A 22,840-nucleotide genomic window follows, 5' to 3' on the forward strand; every position below is an offset into this window, starting at 1 on the left:
GTGTCAGGAAACAGAGAGGCCTCAGCGTCTTCATCATCGTTCCTGTTCAGGCAGAAGAGATTTTTTACATTTTTGACATGAATCACAGCTGTTTTCAGTAAAAAAGAAAAAACTTTTAATTGATTTAGAAAATCTAGATAAACTTTTGGAGTCTGCATCTGTATGGATAAATAAAGCTCTCCGCTTTGACAGGACAAAAAAAAAAAACAATCCAACAATCCAAAACCAACACTTATTAAAAGATTTTTTTATTCACAATAGAAGTGTAACAAATATAGTTTATTAAAAAGTCTGCTGCTCATTAATATCATTTTAATCCATAAGCTCAGAAGATTTTTATATAAATGTAGAACGGCTCATTTGCCAGAATGGAATATTTACATTTTTTCAATAATAATAATAATATTAACACAATAAAACAAATTTCCCCACAAAATTAAAATATTGCATATAAACGCAAAGTAAACTATGTGCAATGGAATGATTATCAGCAATATTTTGTACAGACACATTTCTGAGGTTGGTTTCACACATTTAAACCTTTTAAAGGGAAATGCCAAACATTTTAAGAATTAAGTCGCAGGACTGGTCAGTCTCATTTAGTGACGGTGCACCAATCAGAAAGAAGAAGGGATGTCAGTGTGATATTATATATTAGAAGTGTCTTTAGGGAAGAGTGGTGCATTTTCCACAAAGGCCAACTGAACTGTGAAAGTCCTAAAATGGGCGGCATTTCCCTTTAATATTCACTAATAGAAAGGCATTGGAACGCAACAGACCATCAACACAATATTCAGAAAATCACCAGAGACAATTCAACCTTTTCAGAAAACAACAAAAAAAAAAAACCCAAAACACAACAAAAAAAAAAACAAAAAAAAAAAACAAACAAAACAAAAAAAAGCAGATGCCTGATGTCACACTACATGAAGCTAAAGCAAACTTTACTCTGACGGCTCACGTGAACAACCCAGTACGTCCTGTGTTTCCTCCCTGTTCAGGCAGTGAAACGACCAGATCTGTGTCACATGAGTGAGGAAAAAGAAAAAAAAATAATAAATTGTATACCTCAAAAATCCAGGAGGGCACCTACAGAGGTGAATCCAACCACATGTAGAGCCTGAAAATTCTGACTTCCTACTCGCAGAAAACGCAGTGGATCAGCCCTTTAAGTGTCTAAGCCTCCACGCTTCCAAACACAGGGTCACAGGTCTGCACACAGTCACGTTAACGTACCTACAATCACCACATGTGCTGAACACGGGGAGGGAGACGGTGAAACTACACCCTCTACCAGGAAACAACATTCATTCAAATGTCCATTAACAAATGTTGGAAAAATGATGATCACTTCATACGACTACACCTCCTGCAGCGAAAGACTACAACATATAACCCCCACCACTGCAAAGACCTCCTGTGTGATCTTTTCTTTATGTCTGACGTCCTCGAAGCAATAAATCAAAAATGTGTATCCACCATGCACTGATACAGCTCATGCGGCAGATTTGGTTCATTCTCTACGTTAACGGCATCGAAACGTAAACAAAAAACAAAACGAAACAAAAACAACAACAAAAAAAAACAGACCCATCGTTCCCTCTTTTCTTTGACTGCACACACGGCTTCAACTTTTTGTGCTTTACGAGATAAAAGAAAAAACAAAATAAAAACACAACAAAAGCACATAGAAGTGAATCAACAAAGACAAATGCATATAAAATATTCTTCACTTCACATTGGATTGTACATTCATACAGTTCCTAGCCTCCTGTAAGGTTGTTTCATTGACTCCCAGGTGGTCTCTTCACCCTCTTTCTGCCATAATTAACATCACTTAACAAAGTTTAGCATTTTAAAACATCTGTAAATTACTGCTGTAATTACCGTACTGCCGCTGTGCTGTGGCGGCAGCTTCACAGCTGATTGTTGTCTTAAATATGTGATGTTAAAAAACGCCAAACTATGTTATTTCTGGCAGAAAAACTTGCAGATAAGCTTTGTGTTCAGGGTCCAGCCTTCTACTCCGACCCACTAAACCCACAGCGCCACCTGGGGGTCAGGTCCCAACACCTCCGAGTCCTATGTTCACTACAAGAGAATAAATTAACACAGTCAGCAAAATCATCAACCATTACAACACATGATCACGTGGATAATATAATAAATGCCTCTGAACCAACTCTAATTAAACAAAAACACAGATTAAACACATCGACACTGTCGTCTGTACAGTGATAGAAAGAATATGGAGCGATTTCTCACAGCTCAGAAACTCAGCACTGATCAATCTGAATGGGGAAACCACCTGACTGAAGTCTGTCTGTGTGGGTCATCACTCGAGCACGGCTCATTACTTTTGGATAAATCTTTAGCGATGTTTGTATGTTTGTCACTTTATTTTTTATTTAATATTTATAAAAATTCCGATCAAATAAAACACGACGTTATCTGGGATTGAACTGGATTTAAAAATACCACGTTCAACACAAACACTGGGAAGTTGAACCATTTCTGGTTCTCCTGACCTCTTCACAGGGACTGTGAAGCATAATCAGTAGCTTGTTTGGCGTTTCTCTGCTTTTTTCTTTTTACTTGTAATAAATTTGAAGACTCTCAGAGCTAACTTTGTTGCAGGAGGACTTTGTGCTGTAATCAGCATCTTTCTGCAGCAGCAAACTACAACTTTTTGAACATGTAAACATAAAAACTCAGGTGAAAATTAGTCCGTCTCTTAACAGGTTCCAGGTATTTAAATACACTGAGGCTGAAACATGGGAAAGGACAGAATGTTACCAAAAAACTGTTGGACTTTTCCTTTACAGACTGATGTTAGTGGCGCTTAAACTAACAAACGCCTGGAAAAGTTACTGACTCACTCATTTAAATCACTGGAAGGTGAAATATGTCATTTTACAGATCAGGGTCTGGTGATTTGTCATTTTTATATTTTCCCTCATGAGCAGATCCTTCGTAATTTCAGGAATCTTTCACAGCACGACTAATTATCCACTGAGTTTAAGATGTGGTTGTTTTTCCCTGTTTCCAAAAAGCTTTCGACTTAAATGTTTCCCCCCAGGAATCAGTGACACATGGGTATGAAATAGTTCATTAGTTCAAACTCTGCACGCTGCAGTGGTTTAGCCCAGGTCTCACGCACTGTGATGGGAAACTCTCACCACTAGATGTCAGTGTAGACAAGCAAATATCTTACTTGTGACCGGGGCCTCTGCTGGTCTCAAACCATTGAATGATGGTTAATGCTTGGCCAAACTTGAACTTGGAAGAAAGAGCAGTATAAGCACATAAGACTGGCTGCTTAAATTCTTAAATCTCTTTCCATGAGATGCTCAGATCACATGGAAAAATCTCCCACTTATCACAAAAGAAGCCAAGTTTTCACCAACTCTCAGGGCGACTTTCACGCCAAAGTTAGACTGAATGTCACGTTAAAAAGTGAGATTTATCCTTTAATCCATGACTAGTTTTGGTATAATCCTCATCTGAGGCATGGGAGCTTCACTTAAAGCTACAAAGCGATTTAAAACTCTGCTCTTCTGTGTTTGTGTGAGCTGTCTCTCCCTCTGACTCCTTTTCAGCAGTGAAGGCACTAAACTGGATTTAATCTGGCTACAGTTCTGTGCGGCATCTGGCGAAACCTTGACCACAAAACCAAACTAAACAGTCAGGTGAGCGTGACTCTGATCCGTTGAACCCTCGTTGGACATTAACTGTACAACAAAAACAGCAACACAGTTGATGTCAGTACAGTCACACACCCCCTAAACGTGAAGGATGAAGGGAACAAAAGTCTCAACGACACAATGGTAAAGCTGTGGTGAATCAGTATGGCTTCTAGTGTGTGTGTGTGTGTGTGTGTGTGTGTTGTGTGTGTGTGTGTGTGAAGGTGAAATATTACAGCGATGTCGAGAGTCTGCGTCTCCTCATAGAGGAGAGAAGATCCTACAGCCTGGAGGACGGAGACAAGAGGAAGTGATTCAACAACAAAAACAGGAAGTCTGACCGATACACAGGTTTGCTGAGGCTGATACAGCGGTGGCCTGTGGGAGACACTGGAATCAGATTGTGTGCATTCATACGATCAGCTTTTAGTGTCTCTGGATCTAAAACGTTTGTTTGTACCCATGGAAACATTATTTAAAGATGCAGTGGACGTCTGCCGAATATCAAGACCCAGAAGAAGAAAACAAGATTTACAAGATGTGGGTGAAAGCTCTGGAAAAGTGGACCCTTACTAAGACCCTCATTAAGACTGAAGTTTGGGAAATTAACAGTTATCAGCTCTGAAATCCCTGTATCGGTCAAACCCCAGAAACACCGGAGCAAATGTGAGAAAGAGAAACAAATCCAGAATCCAAAAAGCCAGACAGAGACACAGACGAACGGAGGTCTAGATAAGCAGAAGAAGAGGAACAGCTTCGTGTAAACGTCCTGGGGACAAAGTGAAAGTACTGGCAGGTAGAGAGCTGGTGTGGCTGGTCGTCCTGTGTCACACCAACCTCAGAGGAAGAGAGGAAGGATGGAAGGAAGGAAGGAGAAGTCAGGGTGAAGGTCGACGGGGGGGGAAGCAGGAGGTTTATAAAAACAGGCTCGGGTTGTGCTGTGTCTTTTCTCCAGTCCCACTGAGCCGACCACATGTTTTTAGAAAAACAAATGTTTCTCTGAAGACGGTGTAGAAGTTGGGTGGTGGTGGTGGTGGTGGTGGTGGTGGTGGTGGCGGCGGCGGCACCGGTGCTGCCGCAAGAAAACCGGTTCGTGTTCAGATATCGAAGCGGTACAGCAGACGGAAAAGACGACGCACGTGAAGCGAACAGAGCATCTTTTAGCTCGCTGAACCAACCACGTGATCCTCGGACGAGAGCTGGATTTTTTGTTTCTGGGTTTGGTGCACAAAGGCCGGGATCCGAAACATCCACATCAGGGAGAAGACTGGTTCAGGTCTCTCAGCGTTCTCCTTCACGAAAAACAGACAGAGCTGCAGCTGCTAACAACCTCACTGGTGAATAATGTAATAACTGAGATCAGACTGTCCCTTTGAATGAGCTGAAAACGAGATAAACCCGGCGAGTGAAATCGTTTGTTCAGAAAGTACCACTTCTATAATCTGAGAATATTAAAACTTACAACAGCAGCCTGAAGACATCTCTGCGTTATCCAATGATTTATCACAGCATGATGTTAAACTCATGCAGAGGGACAATTCATTAAGTTATTACATTATCCCACAGTAAAAATGTTGGTTCACGTCGCTGCCTGGACTCAACCCGGGCTGAACATAAAAAAAAACAAAAAAACCACAACAACAAAAAAACAAAACTGGACTCTACAGTGAGAATTCAGCTCCAACGGGCTTGAATTCAGTTTTGATCCCATTAAAAATAAAAAGTGAAATCCGATCAGGAGGCATCTGTAACCATTGGGAACTCCAAATCCAAATGGCTAAACTGTCTCAGGCAGACAGCTGGAGGCTCAGGTATACAGGATCAGAGGTTCTCGCACTTGTTTTTGGATGCCAGCGCACGATGGTCCGCTACTCCACTTCGTTGGGTCTGTCCGTTTTGTCCTTCCTGATGACGGGCAGAGGATGAGCCTCGGTGTTAAAGACCCAGTGGTCGAACGGTAGGTGGTCGTCGTCAGAGAAGAGCAGGTAGAGATACCTGCAGGAGACAAATGGGGAGAAAAACTTGATTTATTTTCTGTAAACATATGGAGCAGTGCTCCCTGTGACCTTTGAACAGACTTTTGTGTAAAAACATTTGCATAAACTAGAAGATAACACTAACAGGCTTATTAATAATGAAGCTGCTACGGCTCCCCCACCAAAATAACGTTTCTGAGGCTGAATATACATCATAGCATACAAACATCATCCACCAGTGGAAAGCTCTGGAGAAGGCTTTTAAATGGACCTCCAGTTAAACGTTATTGTCAAGCTGCAGAAGAATTTGCAGTAAATTATCCAGAATAAAGTCCCAGTTATAAATCTGCTGCTCCGCCTGATTCTCTTCTATTTTCATGCAGCGCAGACAAATTCATCAGAACCGAGATAAAAACACTTTCAGTGAAATCTTCAGGGTAAACAATGTTTTGATTACATAAACACGCTTCCACTCCTGTCTTCATTTCTTTTATAAAGGTGACTCCTTTCGGGACTCCCGCTGTTTACTCTTCAGTGTTTTTGATATTATATTGAGTCGTGTTCGGCTTTTGCAATATTTATTGGTCGTCCTGCCAAAAACGTGATGAAACAGATGTGGAACTGAGCGAGAAGGATGGGTGCGGCTCGAGCTCAGACCAGTTTATGAAACTTGAAGTGATTAAATTCTGCGGCCCGATGTCATCAGACCTTATGAAACTCTCTCCAAATAACGTTATCTGTTAAAGGACTGGATTGAATGTAAATAAATACGAGTTTCAGAGACAGTTGCTGGTCCAGGGTGATCAGACCACATTTTACCATGAGGAGCAGGAAAAAGAGATCAACAGGAAAGCAAATGAGTTATGAGTTTCAGAAACAAGACGGCGCTCCGACTCATTGTGTCCTTTAATGTTTCGCCTGCACTGGAAGTGTTGATGTGTCGCACTGTGAGGATTAACATCTGCCGTCTGTGATCACCCGGCGCCTACAATTCAGCAAATATTTGACCAGTTTTATTATTCAGCATCATGCAGAGCGTGAGGGGCTGATGGAAGCTGGAAGAAACTGAAGAAAAGAGACAACTTAAAAAAAAAAAAAAGACCTAAAACTAGTGATTCAGCAGAGGTTGTCCACGAAGCCCTCATCCTCCACAACAAGAGCCCGTCCTCCTCTGCCTGCCAACAGACCACTAGAAAGCAGTGAGTGATTGAAGGCAGACAGCAGTGTGAAGTATGGCCGTGTCCTTGGCAGCAGTGGGAAGACGAATGCGGGAAGCGGCTCTGCGGGATGCCAAGATCCCAGAGTAACATTCGGAGGATTAGACTTATGGGTTTGCTGCTAAATGGGATTGATATTCTCTGTGTCCAGTGAGGTGCATCTCTGATATCACGGGATATGACGGATGAGGTAATTATTGTGTTACTGTCCAAGCTGGTGGTCAATTACTCTGACATTTTTCCTCAAGTTGTCTGTGGGAAGCCTTTATTACGAGATGATGCTAATGAGACATTTTCATTTTCTTCTTTTCGCGCTGCCTCCTCTGAAAGATTTAATCACACCTACAAAAAGATTCATATCTCACTTTCACGCTGGATGTCATGAGGACTTTTGGAAACTGGTCAGCAGAAAAAAAAAACCTCTACAAATTTATCTGTGAAAAGGAATCGAGACATTTGACTTTGAGTGTGTATGTGTCTGTGTGTGTGTGTTAATCAGGAATAGAGGTGACGCATGTTAAAATTTACAGCCTATCAAAAAGCTGGATTGGATGGAACCTCGCCCCCATCAGGCTCTGTTGGCCTAACCTTGACTTCCTGTCAGCAGCTGCCTGGTGTGGCGGGAAAAAAAAAATGACAGAAGAAGAAGAAGAGTGGAGGACATGAACGGGGCAGGGAGAGATAGAGGATGCAGGAGAGGCCATAAAAATTTCGATGGAAGTAAAGGAAACAGAGCGGACGATAAATTTGGAGGAAATGTGGGAGAAAGACGAGAACTGAGGTTTTGCTTCTGCGTCATAAATCCATCGACCAGGACGGATGGCGTCAGTGAGCCACTGCTGAACCTGTTAATGGATTAAATACAGTCTACAGTATATGAATCAGGTTCATTTAATAAGACGATTTATACTAACGTGCCATTTAATAGCAGTTCTCACATGCAGGTTATGCTGCATATCTGTCATTATAAAAGTGATCCTGCTTCTTTATTAGTTATTTTACCTGTTTTCTACACTAACTGAACAAAGAATCTTTTTTTGGCTGTAATGATAATATGATGGAAACCATGAGGATCATTAAATTCATTATTTAAAACGATTTCATTTCACATATTCATATTTGTTGTTTCCCCCGAAACAACAAATACAAATTATTGTAGCTTGAAAATTGCAAGTGATTTTTTAATGAATATTTGTGCAGAAATGTTCACTGTGTAAACTAATACATCCTGACAACAACAACAAGTTTTATGCTTTTTGTGATAAGATTATTGTGTGCTTAGGTGTGGTCCAGGTTTTGGACACATGGAAGAGACATTTTTGGTCTTTCAGTGGCATTAAGAGCAGGTTTGTCCTCATTGTATAATAAACTGTAATAAACTCACGTCCACACTTTCAGTGAGTGGCAGCATCATCTCATTTTTAAAAAACTACATGTGCTTGAAATGATGGCTTTTAATGTGAACTGAGTGCTTTTATCAAACAGGATTGGCTGCTCAAACACAATCAACATATGGACGATCAAATTTAGCACATTTTCTCCATTTTTTTCTCCTTTACATGTGCAGAAACACACACACACATACGAAGCACATGTAAATACATTTTCACACTTGTTAAACGTCGCTGGGATTTTTACTCATGGTTTAAACAGACTGTCTTCCTGAACACAGTTGGAGAGCCATCTGAGGCGGAAAGCCCTATTAGCCACCAGACATCACACTGTGTGGCTGACAACACATTTAAAGAGCCGTTTGTGGCTACACACTCACAGCTTCACACACGCACATTAACACATAAACTCAGATATGCACAAGAGGGCAGTTAAGTAAAAATATCAGGCAACAATTAAGAGAAAGTGAGAAGTAGTAGCTGCCTGTGTTTGGCTGGGACAGGTTCTGTGTTTCACAGTTTGGAGATCTTACTACACATGAGCACTGAGTGGAAAATTCTTCTAGAAATTTACTAAACAACAACCTGTGAGTATATTAATAGACTCAATGTACGGTTTGCAGAGACACGTGGGCGATAACTGGTCGTTCTGCATTCAGTGCGGTTCACCTCAACAAAATCTGTGTCTAATTATTTTTATAACATGTCTCACAGGATAAATCATCCAGGCTAAGTGTGGGTGGCTTTTACTCAAACATGTGAAAGAGAAATAAAATCTGATGGAGCTGTCTTAAAGCCACGAAATGTGTGATGTGACCTGAGCAGACAGGGTTTGAACAACTGTACTTTCAGAGAGCTGCTCTCTGAATCAGGGGTCAGAAGTCGGCAGAAAAGAAACGTCTCTAACGGTTTTTAAGGCATCTAACATTGCTGAAAGCTCGGCGTGGAAGCAGGCTACACCGTGGCATTTTCACCGTTAACAAACACACTTTTATTAACCCTGCATACTGGATGGGTGGGAGCCGTCTTCCACGCTTTTATCGATGTCTTTTAGCGTAGCATCGATTCAACTTATTGTCCTGTAGACTGGGCACAAACGTGTATCTAGTCATCCCTGAGTTCATGTCTAGCATGTGAGCGTGTGGCAGAACATGTGACTGCCTGCTGATATTAAAATGTTCCTCTGTGTAGCACAGAGTTAAAGCTTCAAACAGAGACACAGAGAGGATTCTGCTGCTCAGATACTGGCTGTCCATGCGACTAAAGGTCCAAACATTTGGATTCATTTAAAATTCTTTTTATTCTTCACTCTGTTATCACCCGTTGTGTCGTGTCTCATATTGCAACCATGCTGCATTAGCAGATCATTCTGCGACTGAAACGTTCTTCGCAGCTGCAAAACTCTCTGATTCACTCAGTGTGTGAGTGTGTGTGAGAGACGGTGTAGTGAAGTAACCCTGCCAGTGACCCGAGCGATTCTCCGGAGCTTAGTCTGAGTGAATGACAACATCGCATCTCTGCGTTTGTGCGTGTGCTCGTGTGACTTGACATCCGTGTCAGTATGTGGATGCAGGGTTCTCGTCCCTCCATAAAACGCAATGACAGCACAATCATAAAAGGACAAAAGTGAAGAGTGTGCGTATAAATATGTCAAGGTTCTGTGTCTTACTTGAGTGTCTCTGCCAAGTAGAAGCTCTGTTGTACATCGTCGTGATTTGGAGTTGAGGCGTAAACGTCTCTGACGCCGCTGTAGCCGCCTTCTACTTTACAATGCTGCTCCAAGGCCTGAAGGAGAGACAGTAATACAGACCGACAACAGGAAGAGAGAAAGACGGAGAAGGGCATCAGTGAGTGGCAACATCAATCAAGCTCTTTGTGTACTTAAAATATCAGTAAACCTTAGGGTGCATTATTTTCTAAATATAAAAATAAGTTAAATAAACTGACCTTCTGTTCTTCCTCCCTTAATGTTTGTTATTTTTATGAGTATTTAAAAAAATAAACATCAACTAATTCACTGTTAGTCCCTGACTTTACCTGCCTCAAATAAAATCTCTGCATCCGCTCAAACTCTCTGAGCAGTGAGAACACAGATGAGACCATTTTGCACAAACTGCCAAACAACTGTTAAAAGAAATATTAAGAAAAATAAATCTTTTTGATTTACAAATATTTTACCTGAACAGCCTCCCAACCCCACTCTCTGTATTTGGGGTCATGGGTGAACCTCCACATGTACATGTAGGTCTCGATGACCTCGGGACGGAGGATGAAATATTTCTCGTTCTGGCGGGTGGCGATGGCCTCGACCCCGCCATCGAAACGAAAAGCCTCTGGACCCAGCTTCAAGGCTGCGGAGGAGGAGAGAAGATGCTGCAGATGTAACGGAACATACAGACTCACACAGTGATAACGTCATGTGAAGATTGACTTAAAGTTTTTTTTCTTTTTGCTTGATTGTTTGCGTTATTTGCTCACATTAACATATGTGTGCAGCGCAGACTAATGTCAAAGAAACATCAGGTCAGTGTTCACTCAAAAAATAAAGCTATTCAGCTGTTAGTGGTAACGTTTTCCCAGACTGTGTTTAAAACATGGTGACTCACAACACGACTGTGGTATGGATTAAACTGAGGGACAAAAACAGATTCATCTGATTGAGAATTAAAAATAAAAACATGCAGCATTAATTAAAATAAATTAGGCTAAAACCACTTCTCTTTGAATGAACACTAATTGAACTTTTCCATTAATTTGACTTTGCTGTTAAAAAGGAGGACGGGAGCACGGACGTCATTCAAAAAAGCCCTGAAACATGGCAAAGGCCAACATTTAGAAACGTGTTCGGTTCCCAATACGTATTTTTGTAAAGTAACTGTTGTGTGTATTAAAATAAAACTGAAAAAACTAAAATAAAACTAATAAAAGAAAATATGACCAAACTTAGATCTGCATTCAAAAAATATCAAAGTAAATCCACTGAATCAAACTTATAACTAGTGATGAATTTTACTGGAAAACATTCATTTCTGAGTCTGTTGCATTCATCATAAACAGTGTGTGTGTGTGTGTGTACCAGTCCTGGTGTAGGACTCATGACAGGTCCGGGCGATCTCGGCGGCCTGCTCCATCTGGTGGCCCGTCTTGTCGTTGGGCGCCCCGTCGGCGCCGAGGGCGATCATGCCACCTGCGAAACAGGTCAGGTGACCCATCTTATGCTCCAGCAGCCCCCCCTTCCACTCCGCTATGTAGGTCAGCCCGCCACTCGACTTCCTCATCAGATTGGTCTCAATCGCCTAGAAAAAACACAAGGCAACGGAGGGGATTCAGGGTGGGTTCGGGTTGGTCGTCAATCTCATGTTGAACACTGGCAAGAAAACCAGTTTCTGAAAATCATAATATGATGTCAACAGTGTGAAAAACATCTACCTTCTGTTTATACCTACAAACAGGCCAGTGGTGGGTGGGTGATCTTCAAACATCAGTAGAAAATATATTGTACATCTCAGTGACACAGCTCATAACAACCTCTGCAGATCATCACAGGCCTCCGGCCCGTGGTTTCCAAAAATAAGTGATGACTCAAAGTAAGTGGAACCATAGGTTCTAATACACTGACCCTTTAACGTGGCCCAGATTCCAGAGAACCAGACCGTACATTAAGGACATCAGTGTTAACATTTCATTTCCCCACTGTGACTCAGAAATTCACCCTGTGCTGCTCCTGCTCCATTTCCTGTTTGTGACAAATACATCAAGAACCGCTATAATCCCTGAAGATCGGGAGGGATTATGGGTAAAGTATCCCTGCGTGTTAAATTCTGTATTTTAGTCGCCATGTAATATATTTGCTCCCCAGTGTGTTACAGAAAGACATCACTTGTCGCCACAGTTTAAGTTGACAGTGTGTTTTAAGGGACAAAAAGCTGCCTGCTCAAGTGTGTGTGTGTGTCTCCATATTTACTGTAGGTGTGTTGTTGCCTCTGCTCCCTGTCCTTGCCTTTATACAGATGTGTGTGTGCAACTTCCTCCTCCCATCTGCTCAAACTCACTATCAGGCTCCTAAGGTTTGGCATTGAAAGTGAAAGTTGGTGAGCTCTTAATCACAAAATTGGCACGTTACAGTCTGAGCCGCCCCAGAATGTGTATATTGTATTGTCGTGGTCAACATTTAAATTATTCCTTTTATTATCTCGTGAGTAACACGTGTAAGCTTCAAGGTTATTGGGGTGAACGGATTCCTAACGTCCTCCGCAGGGAGCAGTAAATACAGCAGCGAGACCACTTTTCAATATCTAAAGCTGACCTCACAGTTGTTGTCCACAGCCATTTATTATGACTCACAGGATGCAAAACCCTGCGGAGAAAATCCATGTAGCTCACCGTCTGTAAACAGCGTGTTCAAATCCTCATTTTGTCCATTCAATAACCACAACTTCAAATCAGAGGTTACTGGTCCTGTATTCTACATCCACACTTTCCCAGTTGTTAACGTTTTCACATGTTGATAGATTGATGTGCAAATTGTAACATCACTGTTGATTGTTCAGCGATGCAACACGCCGCGGTTCTCTGTGCTCAGAAGTGCAACAGATTGGAAATTACAACCCACAGAGATCAGTGATGTATAATTTCGTGGCTGAGACAGAAAGGGTTGCTTTCCAGCATTCACAGACGGTGCTTTCAGGGACCTGCAGACCGGTGAGAAATGATGATTTCTGTTTCAGCAGCACGGTTTTACAGCCATCAAAAGGAAAAGCCACAAATGAACTAAATGACAGCTTATTAAACCTGCACATACTGTATTTCACTATATTAAAAGGGATTGTTCTCATTGATTTATCTGTTTTGTCACGCAGCCTCCAAAAGCCTGACATCCCTAATGTAGAATACTGTCACTAATGTTCTGAAAGTATAAGAAAAATAACTAAAAAACAGTAATGTAACGTTTAAACTCACCAGTTCACCTGCTGCTGTCTTCACTGCACTGACACGTACAAATATTCAGTATATAAACTTAGTACGTAGGAAGCAGGAGCTTGACAAAGCCATTCATTTTGCTCATGCCACACACTGAATGCTATTCTGCTAACTGCAATAAGAAAAGTGAAACCTTGAAAATATCCTAAAGCCCATGGTGATGTCTTCAAATGTCTTGTTTTGTCCAGCGATCCAAAACCCAAAAAGGTTCACTTTGCCAGTTTAAAACAGAGAAAGGCTGCAAATCCTCACAAAGGAGAAGCTGGAGCCAGAGAACGTTTGACACCTCTGCTCGATAAATGACTCAAACGATGAACTGTTTATCAAACGAGCTGCAGATTATTCTTCTGTTCAGTTAATTGGTCAGTTGAGTATCTGTGTCTTCTGTTCCATTCTCAAAGAGTCAAAGTCACCTCAGTCCAAACTGAAGAGCTGTCTGAGGTGTGTCTGTGTTGTGGATGAAGTGTGTTCCAGTGTGTGTGTGTGTGTGTGTTACCTGCAGGGCATCGTAGTACATCTTCTTGCCTTCCTCATCAGTCTTGTCAGACATCAGCCAGGCCTTCAGCAGGTACTCATAGAAACTGTCACCCAGGCCACCTACGGACACGTGATCTGCCACACACAGATAGACAAAGGTTATAACACACACACACAGGCTCACTCACAGACACACTCACAGACACACTCACAGACCTCCCACACGTCCTCAGGTTTATATTACAACTGCCATCATTGCTGGAGCGTCCATAGCTCATCCTCAGATTACACAGAGCTGGATGTATGTGTGTGTGTGTGTGTGTGTAATATAAAGCAAACATACCTACAGCTAATAATCTACTGCAGTATCTGAGTGTGTGCATGTGTGTGTGAGTGTGTAGGTGGTTGTGGTCCAGCCAGCTGATCTGTAGTGCTGTATTTGCCCTGCTGACTGTCAGCGAAGGCTCATCCATATGCATGTGTCATTAACGGAGTCCAGCCCTGTTTGTGGAGTGCAGAGATTAAATGTCAGCTGCAATCATCTTGAAGTGAAGAGAAAGGAGGCCGGTGGTGAAGATGGTTCGGTCTGGAGCCGATAACAGCACCTGGCTGTCTACAAGCTCAGCACTGAACCAGGAACAAGAGCAGCAGACAGCTGAGAGGGATGATGGAAGCTTAAAATAGAGCATCAGTGATCTGCCAACAACACTTCAACAGTCTGATTATAATACAAGTCATGAAAAACCATCACACATTTATGCACAAACATGTTTCTGATAGATAACTGGAAGCACAGAGAGATGATGGAAACTATGACTCAGCATTTCTTATCCACACATGGAAACACAGCAGCTGTATGGTTATAACATAAAACTACCAAACATGACTAGGTCTCATAAGTGAAGTCTATGAAAGGGATAGGGTAAGCACGGCAGAGGGAGGCTGTGGTGGAGACATATTTTTCAGACATTAGGCTGAAAACATCCCGAGGTCATAATTTATTCAACAAATGCAGTCCCATCACTGTTGCATAATTACTTTCCAGATGAAAAACCCTCTCTGACTAAGACGAGCATAAAAGCGTTTTTTTTTTTTTTTTTTTTTTGTTGAAACTTGCTTGTTTCTATTCCGCGCTGCAAATTGAATATGTCATCATTTGCATAAAATACTCCGATGAAAACACAGGTACTGGCTCTGGTTAAGAGTGTCAGATAAATGCCAACAGATATAACTGTGGATGTGCTTTCAGTGGTTTTATTCAATATTTCAGTGCATCAGATAATAAAAAGTAGGCAGACCAGAGGTTCAGGTCTATGTTTAACCATCAGAGATACTAACAGCTCTCCATTTAATGACTGGATATTAAAAACAACCAGATATGACTCTAATATGTTCAGAAGGATACCACGGGTTATAAAAAAACTAGATTATAAAACTGGATCAAAGGATTTCTAATTTAATGTCACACTTGTGTAAATCAAGAGAATGATGTCCTGGTTTTATGTAGAGCAGTGACTGGCCTGAACAAACATGATACTTTTACAATGTAAAATTAGTTCTAGAATAATTAAGCATGAAAAACAATTAAGTTTCATTCATCTCAAATCTGAAAAGCTCACGAGCTAAAACAGCAGATATTTCAGTACAACTTCAGAGACACTACGTCAGCTGTTTCAGGTGATTTCAATCTCAGTTTCCCCCTCTGGATGTGTGCTTTCCTACTGATGCAGACATCACAGTCCCACAACAATAAATCACAAAGAACATGATGATTCTGTACTATTTTGTATGCATAACAGTGTTTCAAACAAAGTCGGTTTTTAAGCCATTACTGGTCTAATTTGCTAATCTTCCCAGTTCTTGGTGGGTGGCTGAAATGAAAACACAGCAGGCTGAAGAATCATTTTCCCGACGCTGAGTTCAGCTCCTGGTGCTCCGTAGTTCCCGGCATTATTTTATCAAAAGGGCAACTAAGGATTCAAGGAAGCGAACCTGTTCACTTTCTTGTCTGCAGTTAGATGGAAAATTGATACCTCTCTCACACCGGTCTGTTAAATGTGAAGCTGATGCCATGTGACAGTTTGTTCAGTGGAAACAGGTGGAAACAGCACCTGTAAAGCTCCCCCATTTTTATCTCACTGGTTGAATCTGTACAAAAAGCCAAAGTATAAAATCGTGATTTTTCAGCGGTTATGTTTCAGGCTATGCCTCGGCCGGGCACAGTTACTTCCTGGACTCTCTGTTGGTAATGACGAGGTAAATGTCTCCTGGTTGTAGCTACATATTTACTGTACAGACAGACAGACAGAAAGTGGCCTCAACCTTTTCATCTGACTCGCAGAAAGAAAGCAAATGAGCATATTTTCCCCAAAAAATGTCGAGCTATTTCTTGACTTGATGGTTTGATATAGTAGCTGTGTCACTGTGAAGTCCAGCTTCTGCTCTGCAGAGGTCAGAAATACCTAAAAGCTGCTTTAAAAATGGGTCCAAAAAAAAAAAAGGATTTTGATTTCAGCCCCTCTCCCGCGTCTTGTCAGTGTCATTTTCATTACATCTACTCAGCTGACACTTAGCACAGACTTTCCCTGGACTCTTCTCCTGAACTATATCTAATATCACTTTTCTGCTATACATCGCTCTTTCTGCAACACCAAATGTTATTCTCTGTCCAACCTCTCCTCTTCCTCCAAGTCTCACCTCTCTGTCATTATCATCATTACCTGTTCAGCTACAGGGTTTGAAGAGTTTGATAATGGATTCAAAATTACACCCTGTGACTGCAACCTGTCAGAAACGCGCCTGTGTGAACAGACACCTGTGCACACACTGATGTTAACAATAGGAGCTGGGGGTGGAGTGAGTATGAAAATACTTGACAGTGATATGGGTAAATAGTGGGTTGCAGTAATGCAAAGAGAGTCAACAAAGTTCAAATGGAAAGAGGGATGAAAAGAGGGACTGCACCACTGCTCCAACACTGCCTCTATTAACAGTACAATAAAAAAAAACCCTCTAAGTTACCATAAACCATAGTTAACCAGTAACACAGACCAGAGATTTTGGCCTCCAAAATAAGAGCATTTCATTTATATGTTATATATATGTATATAATATATTGTTATTATATAACTGCTAATTTGATCAAGTTTTTATCAACTCATCATTTCGTCCGTACTCACCATAGATGGATTACAGTATAGTTAAGGTAAGTCGGTGGATGTGAGAGCTCTTTGAGGAGCTCAAGAAATTGTAGTAAAGTTTAATTAATGTCCAATAATTGGGGGCAGGTTCATGGACAAATTAAAAAATAATGAACACTTAAAATTCTGAATCTGAGCCGGAGACATTGTGATGATTATAATAACAGAATGATACGTGTGCACTCTCCTGGTTTCCGTCAGAACAAATTACAGGTGTGGAACAGTTTTCTTTGAACGCTCAGCATAAGGTGCACGGCAGTAATCCAGACAGGTTGTAATTTGCACGTCATCTTGGGAAAGAAAAGGGCTAACCTTGGTGATAAATTCAGATTTTATTAATGTTTCTGATATCAGACTCAAAGTCCAGCTTACTATTAACCCAAAGGTTTTCAGCCTGTTATTTTCATCTTAATTACACCGTGTTTAGGTGTGAAACTACTTCATCTCCAGCCTGCAGCAGATAATTCTGAGCCAGTCTTGAATTTGTGTCTGAAATACTCTTTAAATTATGTGAATGGGGCAGGAAGAGTTTGACTGCAGCCCGGTGGCTGTTAGTGAGGACGGGGAGCTCCTGAATGTTCCAGCCTCTTCCTCCTCACCATCACCATCACCTGCGGTATTTGGCTGTCTGAAAAAGCTGTCTACATTTTTTTTTTTTTGGCTTTTATCTTTCCTCCTTGACATTATCCCTAAATCTCACAAAGGAAGAATCTGTGTTACCGTACTGTTGAATGTCACTCCACACACAATGAGGGTAAAGAACACCGATCACTGCTCTCAAGTTCTGCTATGATATTTACGCACTATACACACAGGAAGTGCAGGAGAAAAACAACTTACGTTGGCCCCACTGGCCGCTGTTGGGGTTCAGGTAGTTGGGGTACAGCCCCTGAGGTTTGTCCAGGCGGTTAAGGACCTTCCGGATGTTCATGACCTAATGATTAAAAGAAATGAAAACACAAATGAAACCGAGTGAAGCTCAATGCAAACACCACAGGTGCTGTGCCCTGACAATAGAGTATGTAAAGTGTTTATATGAAACAGTGTGAAAAGAGCCTGGAGACACTGCTGACTGGTTTCCCCAACATTCCACACACTTCAAAAGCCAAAGTGGAGAACAAGCAGCCAGGGTTTATATTTTAGATTTTCTCATCTCCTCTGTTTCTTTTACCTTCTGAGCAAACTCAGGATTTCCAGAGAGTTTGCTGAGGTGCATGAACTCCAGATGCAGGGTGCCGTACTCGGCCAGGATGCTGCTGCCGCCCGATGCCCACGGCCAGTTTCTACCGATACCACTGCACAAAGGGGAGAAGAGAAGGAGACAGAGGTTTCTGTTAATGAAACAGAATAACAAAAAGAAGTGCTGAACCACAGCTGGTGTGAAAAAGAGAGATACGATTTGAAAACTGCATGCTGTTTGACAATTCCTGCGCATTTCAGTAAATCAGAACCACCTCCTTCACATGCTTTAAGTTGTCTACACTTTGTATTCACTCTTAACGATTTTGTGGACAATATAACACAAGAACACAGAGTCATGTAAGAGAAGCCATTCATCAGGAAACCTGATTATCTTGATACTAAACTGATGAAAAGAGGCGATGCATCTTCAAAAACTCAGCTTCAGAGCGACTCAGCAGAAATACCTTAAACTACTGAAGCTGCTGTAATTGTTATTTTAGAAATTTGTTAAAGACTAAGGTACAGTCATGATACCTTAAACTAAAATTCCCACTCTCCATATTTATGAGCACGTTTTGTTTTTGCTGGACCCCGCCCTCTCTCCTGACGCTGCTTGTAGTGACAGTGAAGTTGCCTTGACTTTGAGGCCATATGTAAAACCCTGGCATGGTTGACAAGGACAGAAGACTTAGCAGCAGGGTGTGTGTGTGTGTGTGTGTGTGTGTGTGTGTGTGTGTGTGTGTGTGTGTGTGTGTGTGTGTGTGTACGTGTGTGTGTGTGTGAGCGCTGGATCATTACAGCCACTGACAGATCACTTCCTGGCCAAGAACTGATGACTCTGGTTGTGATGCCTCAAGTAACCACTCATGAATACATATTAACAATTGACTACACTGTGAAACACATAGCAGAATGTCTGCACTACAATAACTACATGGGGACACATGGACAAACACACACACACACACACAGAGGAGGCTGAAGCAGGGGAGACATCCGACAAATGAGGAAGAAGGGGGAGGAGAAGGTGTGTGAATTGGGAGAAGTGCCATGCACACACATCCCTTCAAAGAGGTGGATGAACATACTAATTATCCCCCCTTCAACTCATCATGCTGCACAAGCCATAATTTGTTTCCCATTACACCATGGATTTAATCAAGTCAACCAAACACAGGGAGGACCACCGCAGCATCAGGCGGCGGGCAGACAGACAGAGATCAGGGTCAGAGAACATGACTGGTGAGGAAAAATCCCATCACTGCACACCCTGATTAAACTGGGAGCTGAGTCTTTGTTAGGCTTTGGACTGATGTGGACACTAAAATAGGACATTAAAGTCCACTATTACCTGCACAAACGGTTAATGTGGGCACCGTCATGTGGTTGACATGATGTATTGTTAACTTAAACCCAAAATATACAGAGGTCCAGTTACTTCCAGAGGAGCACAACATTATTTCATTATCTCGCCTGCTGCCTCCACCTCCCCTCAGTCAACTGTAGACTTGATCTGTATATCCATCATTTTCAATCCCTTTATAAACCCAATGATGAACGATAAATCCCTTGTCTTGGCAGTGGGGAGGTGAGGAGGCAAACACACACCTTCCCAACTCACCCCTGTCCACCTCAATCCCTCCCAAAGCCCTGGTGTGAGAAACACTAAATCCCTGTTAAGGAGAGCAAAACAAAGCAGCAGGGAAAAGCTGCTGCGTAAACCAAACAGACACAAAACAATGAAGAGCAGGTATAAAGTGTAATACTGGTGACAGATAGACGAGGGCGCGTTTGGAATAACATTAATCTGCCCGGGGAGTCTGAAAGTTTCAGAGAGACAAATTCAGGACTATTTAAGATGCGTGATACTGTCTGGAACTAAATTCAAAATAAAGAAGCTTTATAAAAACACAGAGCTGTCAGAAGAGCAGTCTGTCTGTTGAAACACAACTGTTGAAGTTATTAAACGGTTATGTGGACAATTAAAATACAACTTTTGAAAGGAATTAATAACACAATCACCCTCTTACAAATTCACGTTGGATTTATAAGCAGATCAATACACTCAGAGATTTTGCTGCTACCAGTATCTGTGACCAGTAGCTTACGGCAGCTAAAGTTAGCAAACACAGATGTTTTCCTGAGACAACACCTCAGAACACCTGTTACTGAGACACACTGAGGACTGTAGGGAGAGACTGCTGAGGAAACCAAATGGACACAAGCCAATAACCATCACCGCTGTGAGAGAAACGAGGGTGAATTTGAAATAAAACTCATCTGTTAGTCCGACCTCTCGCCGTGGCTGCTTGCAACAACAGCTCACAGCGAACGAACTGTGATTGAAATGATGCATTAATGCTGCTAAAGCCAATAAAAACACGGGGTCAGAGAGCTGCCTCTGCTCCATTTTGGGCTAAATGAACCTGTTTCAATAGCTGCTGAGGGACATTCATGCCTGGTGGTCTGATGGAAACTCACTGTTGTTCCAGTCACTTCCTGTACTGGGAGTGGAAACTGGCATTCATCCACTGGCATACAGCACAATACAACTGTATTAGTCCATCTGATGGGAGTCCACTGTTGTGTTTGGCCACTGATGCAGATGTCCTGGTGGCCCAGTTTCCAGGACACTCTTAACAACCAGCATGCTCTACATCCCTTTTCTCACATGGGATGTAATGAGACTTATTACAAGCTCAAGCTATAAAAGACACAGTTCAGTTTATGACCTCTCCTTGCACCACAGACTACACTGCAATACTGTAAAAATATTGTGCAAGTGGCCAAGTTTTAACCACATATCCTTACTGAAGCTTCAGCTGGCTTTCATCCCTATTTTCAGAAATTATCTAGCAATGATATCCACAGTAAGTTGTAATGGATTTCTCCTCTTATCTGTTTCCTTGTGATATCAGATGGTGTAATTTTCACAACAGTATGGGGCTCGAAGATTCACATTTAAAATCTGGCTGAATAAAGAGTCTTGTCTGAATTCAGCTCACTAACAGAAGTCACAGTGGTGTTTCGAACTCCATCATCGCGCTGTCTTCTGACAAAGTGTTCTGCTGATGAGCGGTGAAGTGAAGTAATGTAATGCAGTGCACTGAAAAACATTCGGTAATTCTCTTTGCAAACTAGACTGGAAATGTTAATGAAATGTTACAGCGACCTCGAACTGGAGGACTTTTCAGAGATTATGTCAGGCTTACGCCAACGTATCAACGCTGATACTGAACTTTCATCATAAAGCAAGAGATCAGCCAGCATCATCCACCTCTGATAGAAGTGATATGATGCAGTTTGTTTGGCTAATAGAATCCAGGCCCATGGATTTTAATTAATTTGCTCAGCCCCACAGCCCCATCAGGCCAGTCTGCCACTGGCATCACTGCTCCTTTAAAAGGGACCTGTTATGCTCATTTTCAGCTATTACATTAAAAAAAAAAGTTTAAGTTAAATACTGCTTCCAAGAACAAGCTCAGCCTCTACAACTGTCCAGTATCTATACTTTAACTAGTTAGTAAAAGCTACTAAACTCTGGCTAAAAGCTTAATAGATCGAACTACAGATGCAAGCAACATTCTCTGAGAAGTGAACTTTTCTTATTTATCTCTGTCACTGCTCATGCACATCGCGCTGCCCTGCTTTTAAACCAACAAACAAAAGAAACTACAGGCTCAAGGGTCCAACCAACAAATACGGAACCAAAGCCTCAACCTAGAAAAACTGGGTCATTACAGATTGATGCCAGTGTGAATTATGATAGATCCCACCGGAGGACAGGCTCCTGTCCTTTTGGTGTTTGTCCTTTTGGGGCTGTCCAGTCTTTTAATTATTCACCCTCTCACACCTATTTCCTGGCCAGCTGTGAAATGACAAATTGTAGCTTGCTGGCGTTACACCCTCCAGTCCATTCTGCAGAGCCAAAAACAGTGATTTTAATTCTGTGGTACCAAGCAGTAACCTGGAAAAATAGAAAAGGCTTTCCATCTCCATAAATTAGCATGTCACACCAGGATGTGCCCTCTCATGCTCCTCTAGTATTATGTTGGGAAGCACGCCTCCGTTTCATTTGTACTCTGTGGTTGGATGAAGCCTATATTTTGGCTCATTCTCTCTCTTTTTTTGTTCCTAACCCTTTCACTGTCCTCCTCCTCCTCATCCATGCCATGACCTCGCTTTGCCTCCTGATTTTCTCTCCTCAATATCTCTTCCTCTCTGTCTGAAAATCTATTGCACTTCTATTCCTCTAGGCACAGAGAAAATGTGAACTGCAACAGATCCACAGTTAGCAACTTAATTAGAGGCCTTAAATCATGGCTGCTTTCCACAGCCTTAGGTTACCGCACGCACTCACCGGGGGAATGAGTGTGTGCATTTCTGTGTGCGCTTAAAAAAAAAAAAAAAAAAAATCTTTTGATTCCCTGAATGCCAGACTTTTTCTTTGTTGTTCAAAAGTGCCTCAGGGCAATGAGACTGTGTTACTACCAATACCAATACTGCGTATCTGCTGTATGTACACGTGTGTACTCAGAACCGTGGCCATGGAAAGAACACAGACTGTATAAGGGTCTCTACCTTTTTCCTTCCAGCCAGTCTTAGGCCTCAAAATGGAAATGAAGGCCGCAAACCCTAACAACATAAACCCATGAGATCCTCAATATATAACCTGATATACATTTGCTATCTGTCTGAGTTAAAACCAAACAAATATTAGCAGATACTACTATT

The 22,840-nt window shown here is 41.8% G+C and overlaps 1 protein-coding gene across 1 annotated transcript in view; it reads right to left on the reverse strand.

Moving 5' to 3' along the window:
- Window positions 1–240: 240 nt before the first annotated feature.
- man1a1 (mannosidase, alpha, class 1A, member 1) overlaps window positions 241–22,840 on the reverse strand; it is a 112,593-nt gene continuing 89,993 nt past the window's right edge. The window contains exons 6-12 of the mRNA XM_041064062.1: window positions 18,096–18,219; window positions 17,765–17,858; window positions 13,744–13,859; window positions 11,344–11,563; window positions 10,446–10,618; window positions 9,937–10,052; window positions 241–5,678 (exon numbers count right to left, since the gene is read on the reverse strand). Coding sequence (XP_040919996.1) covers window positions 5,552–5,678; window positions 9,937–10,052; window positions 10,446–10,618; window positions 11,344–11,563; window positions 13,744–13,859; window positions 17,765–17,858; window positions 18,096–18,219 — 970 coding nt within the window. The 3' untranslated portion in view covers window positions 241–5,551. The remainder of the gene's footprint in view (window positions 5,679–9,936; window positions 10,053–10,445; window positions 10,619–11,343; window positions 11,564–13,743; window positions 13,860–17,764; window positions 17,859–18,095; window positions 18,220–22,840) is intronic.

The sequence above is a fragment of the Toxotes jaculatrix genome, chromosome 19 (genome assembly GCF_017976425.1).
Source record: "Toxotes jaculatrix isolate fToxJac2 chromosome 19, fToxJac2.pri, whole genome shotgun sequence".
NCBI classification, from domain to species: domain Eukaryota; kingdom Metazoa; phylum Chordata; class Actinopteri; family Toxotidae; genus Toxotes; species Toxotes jaculatrix.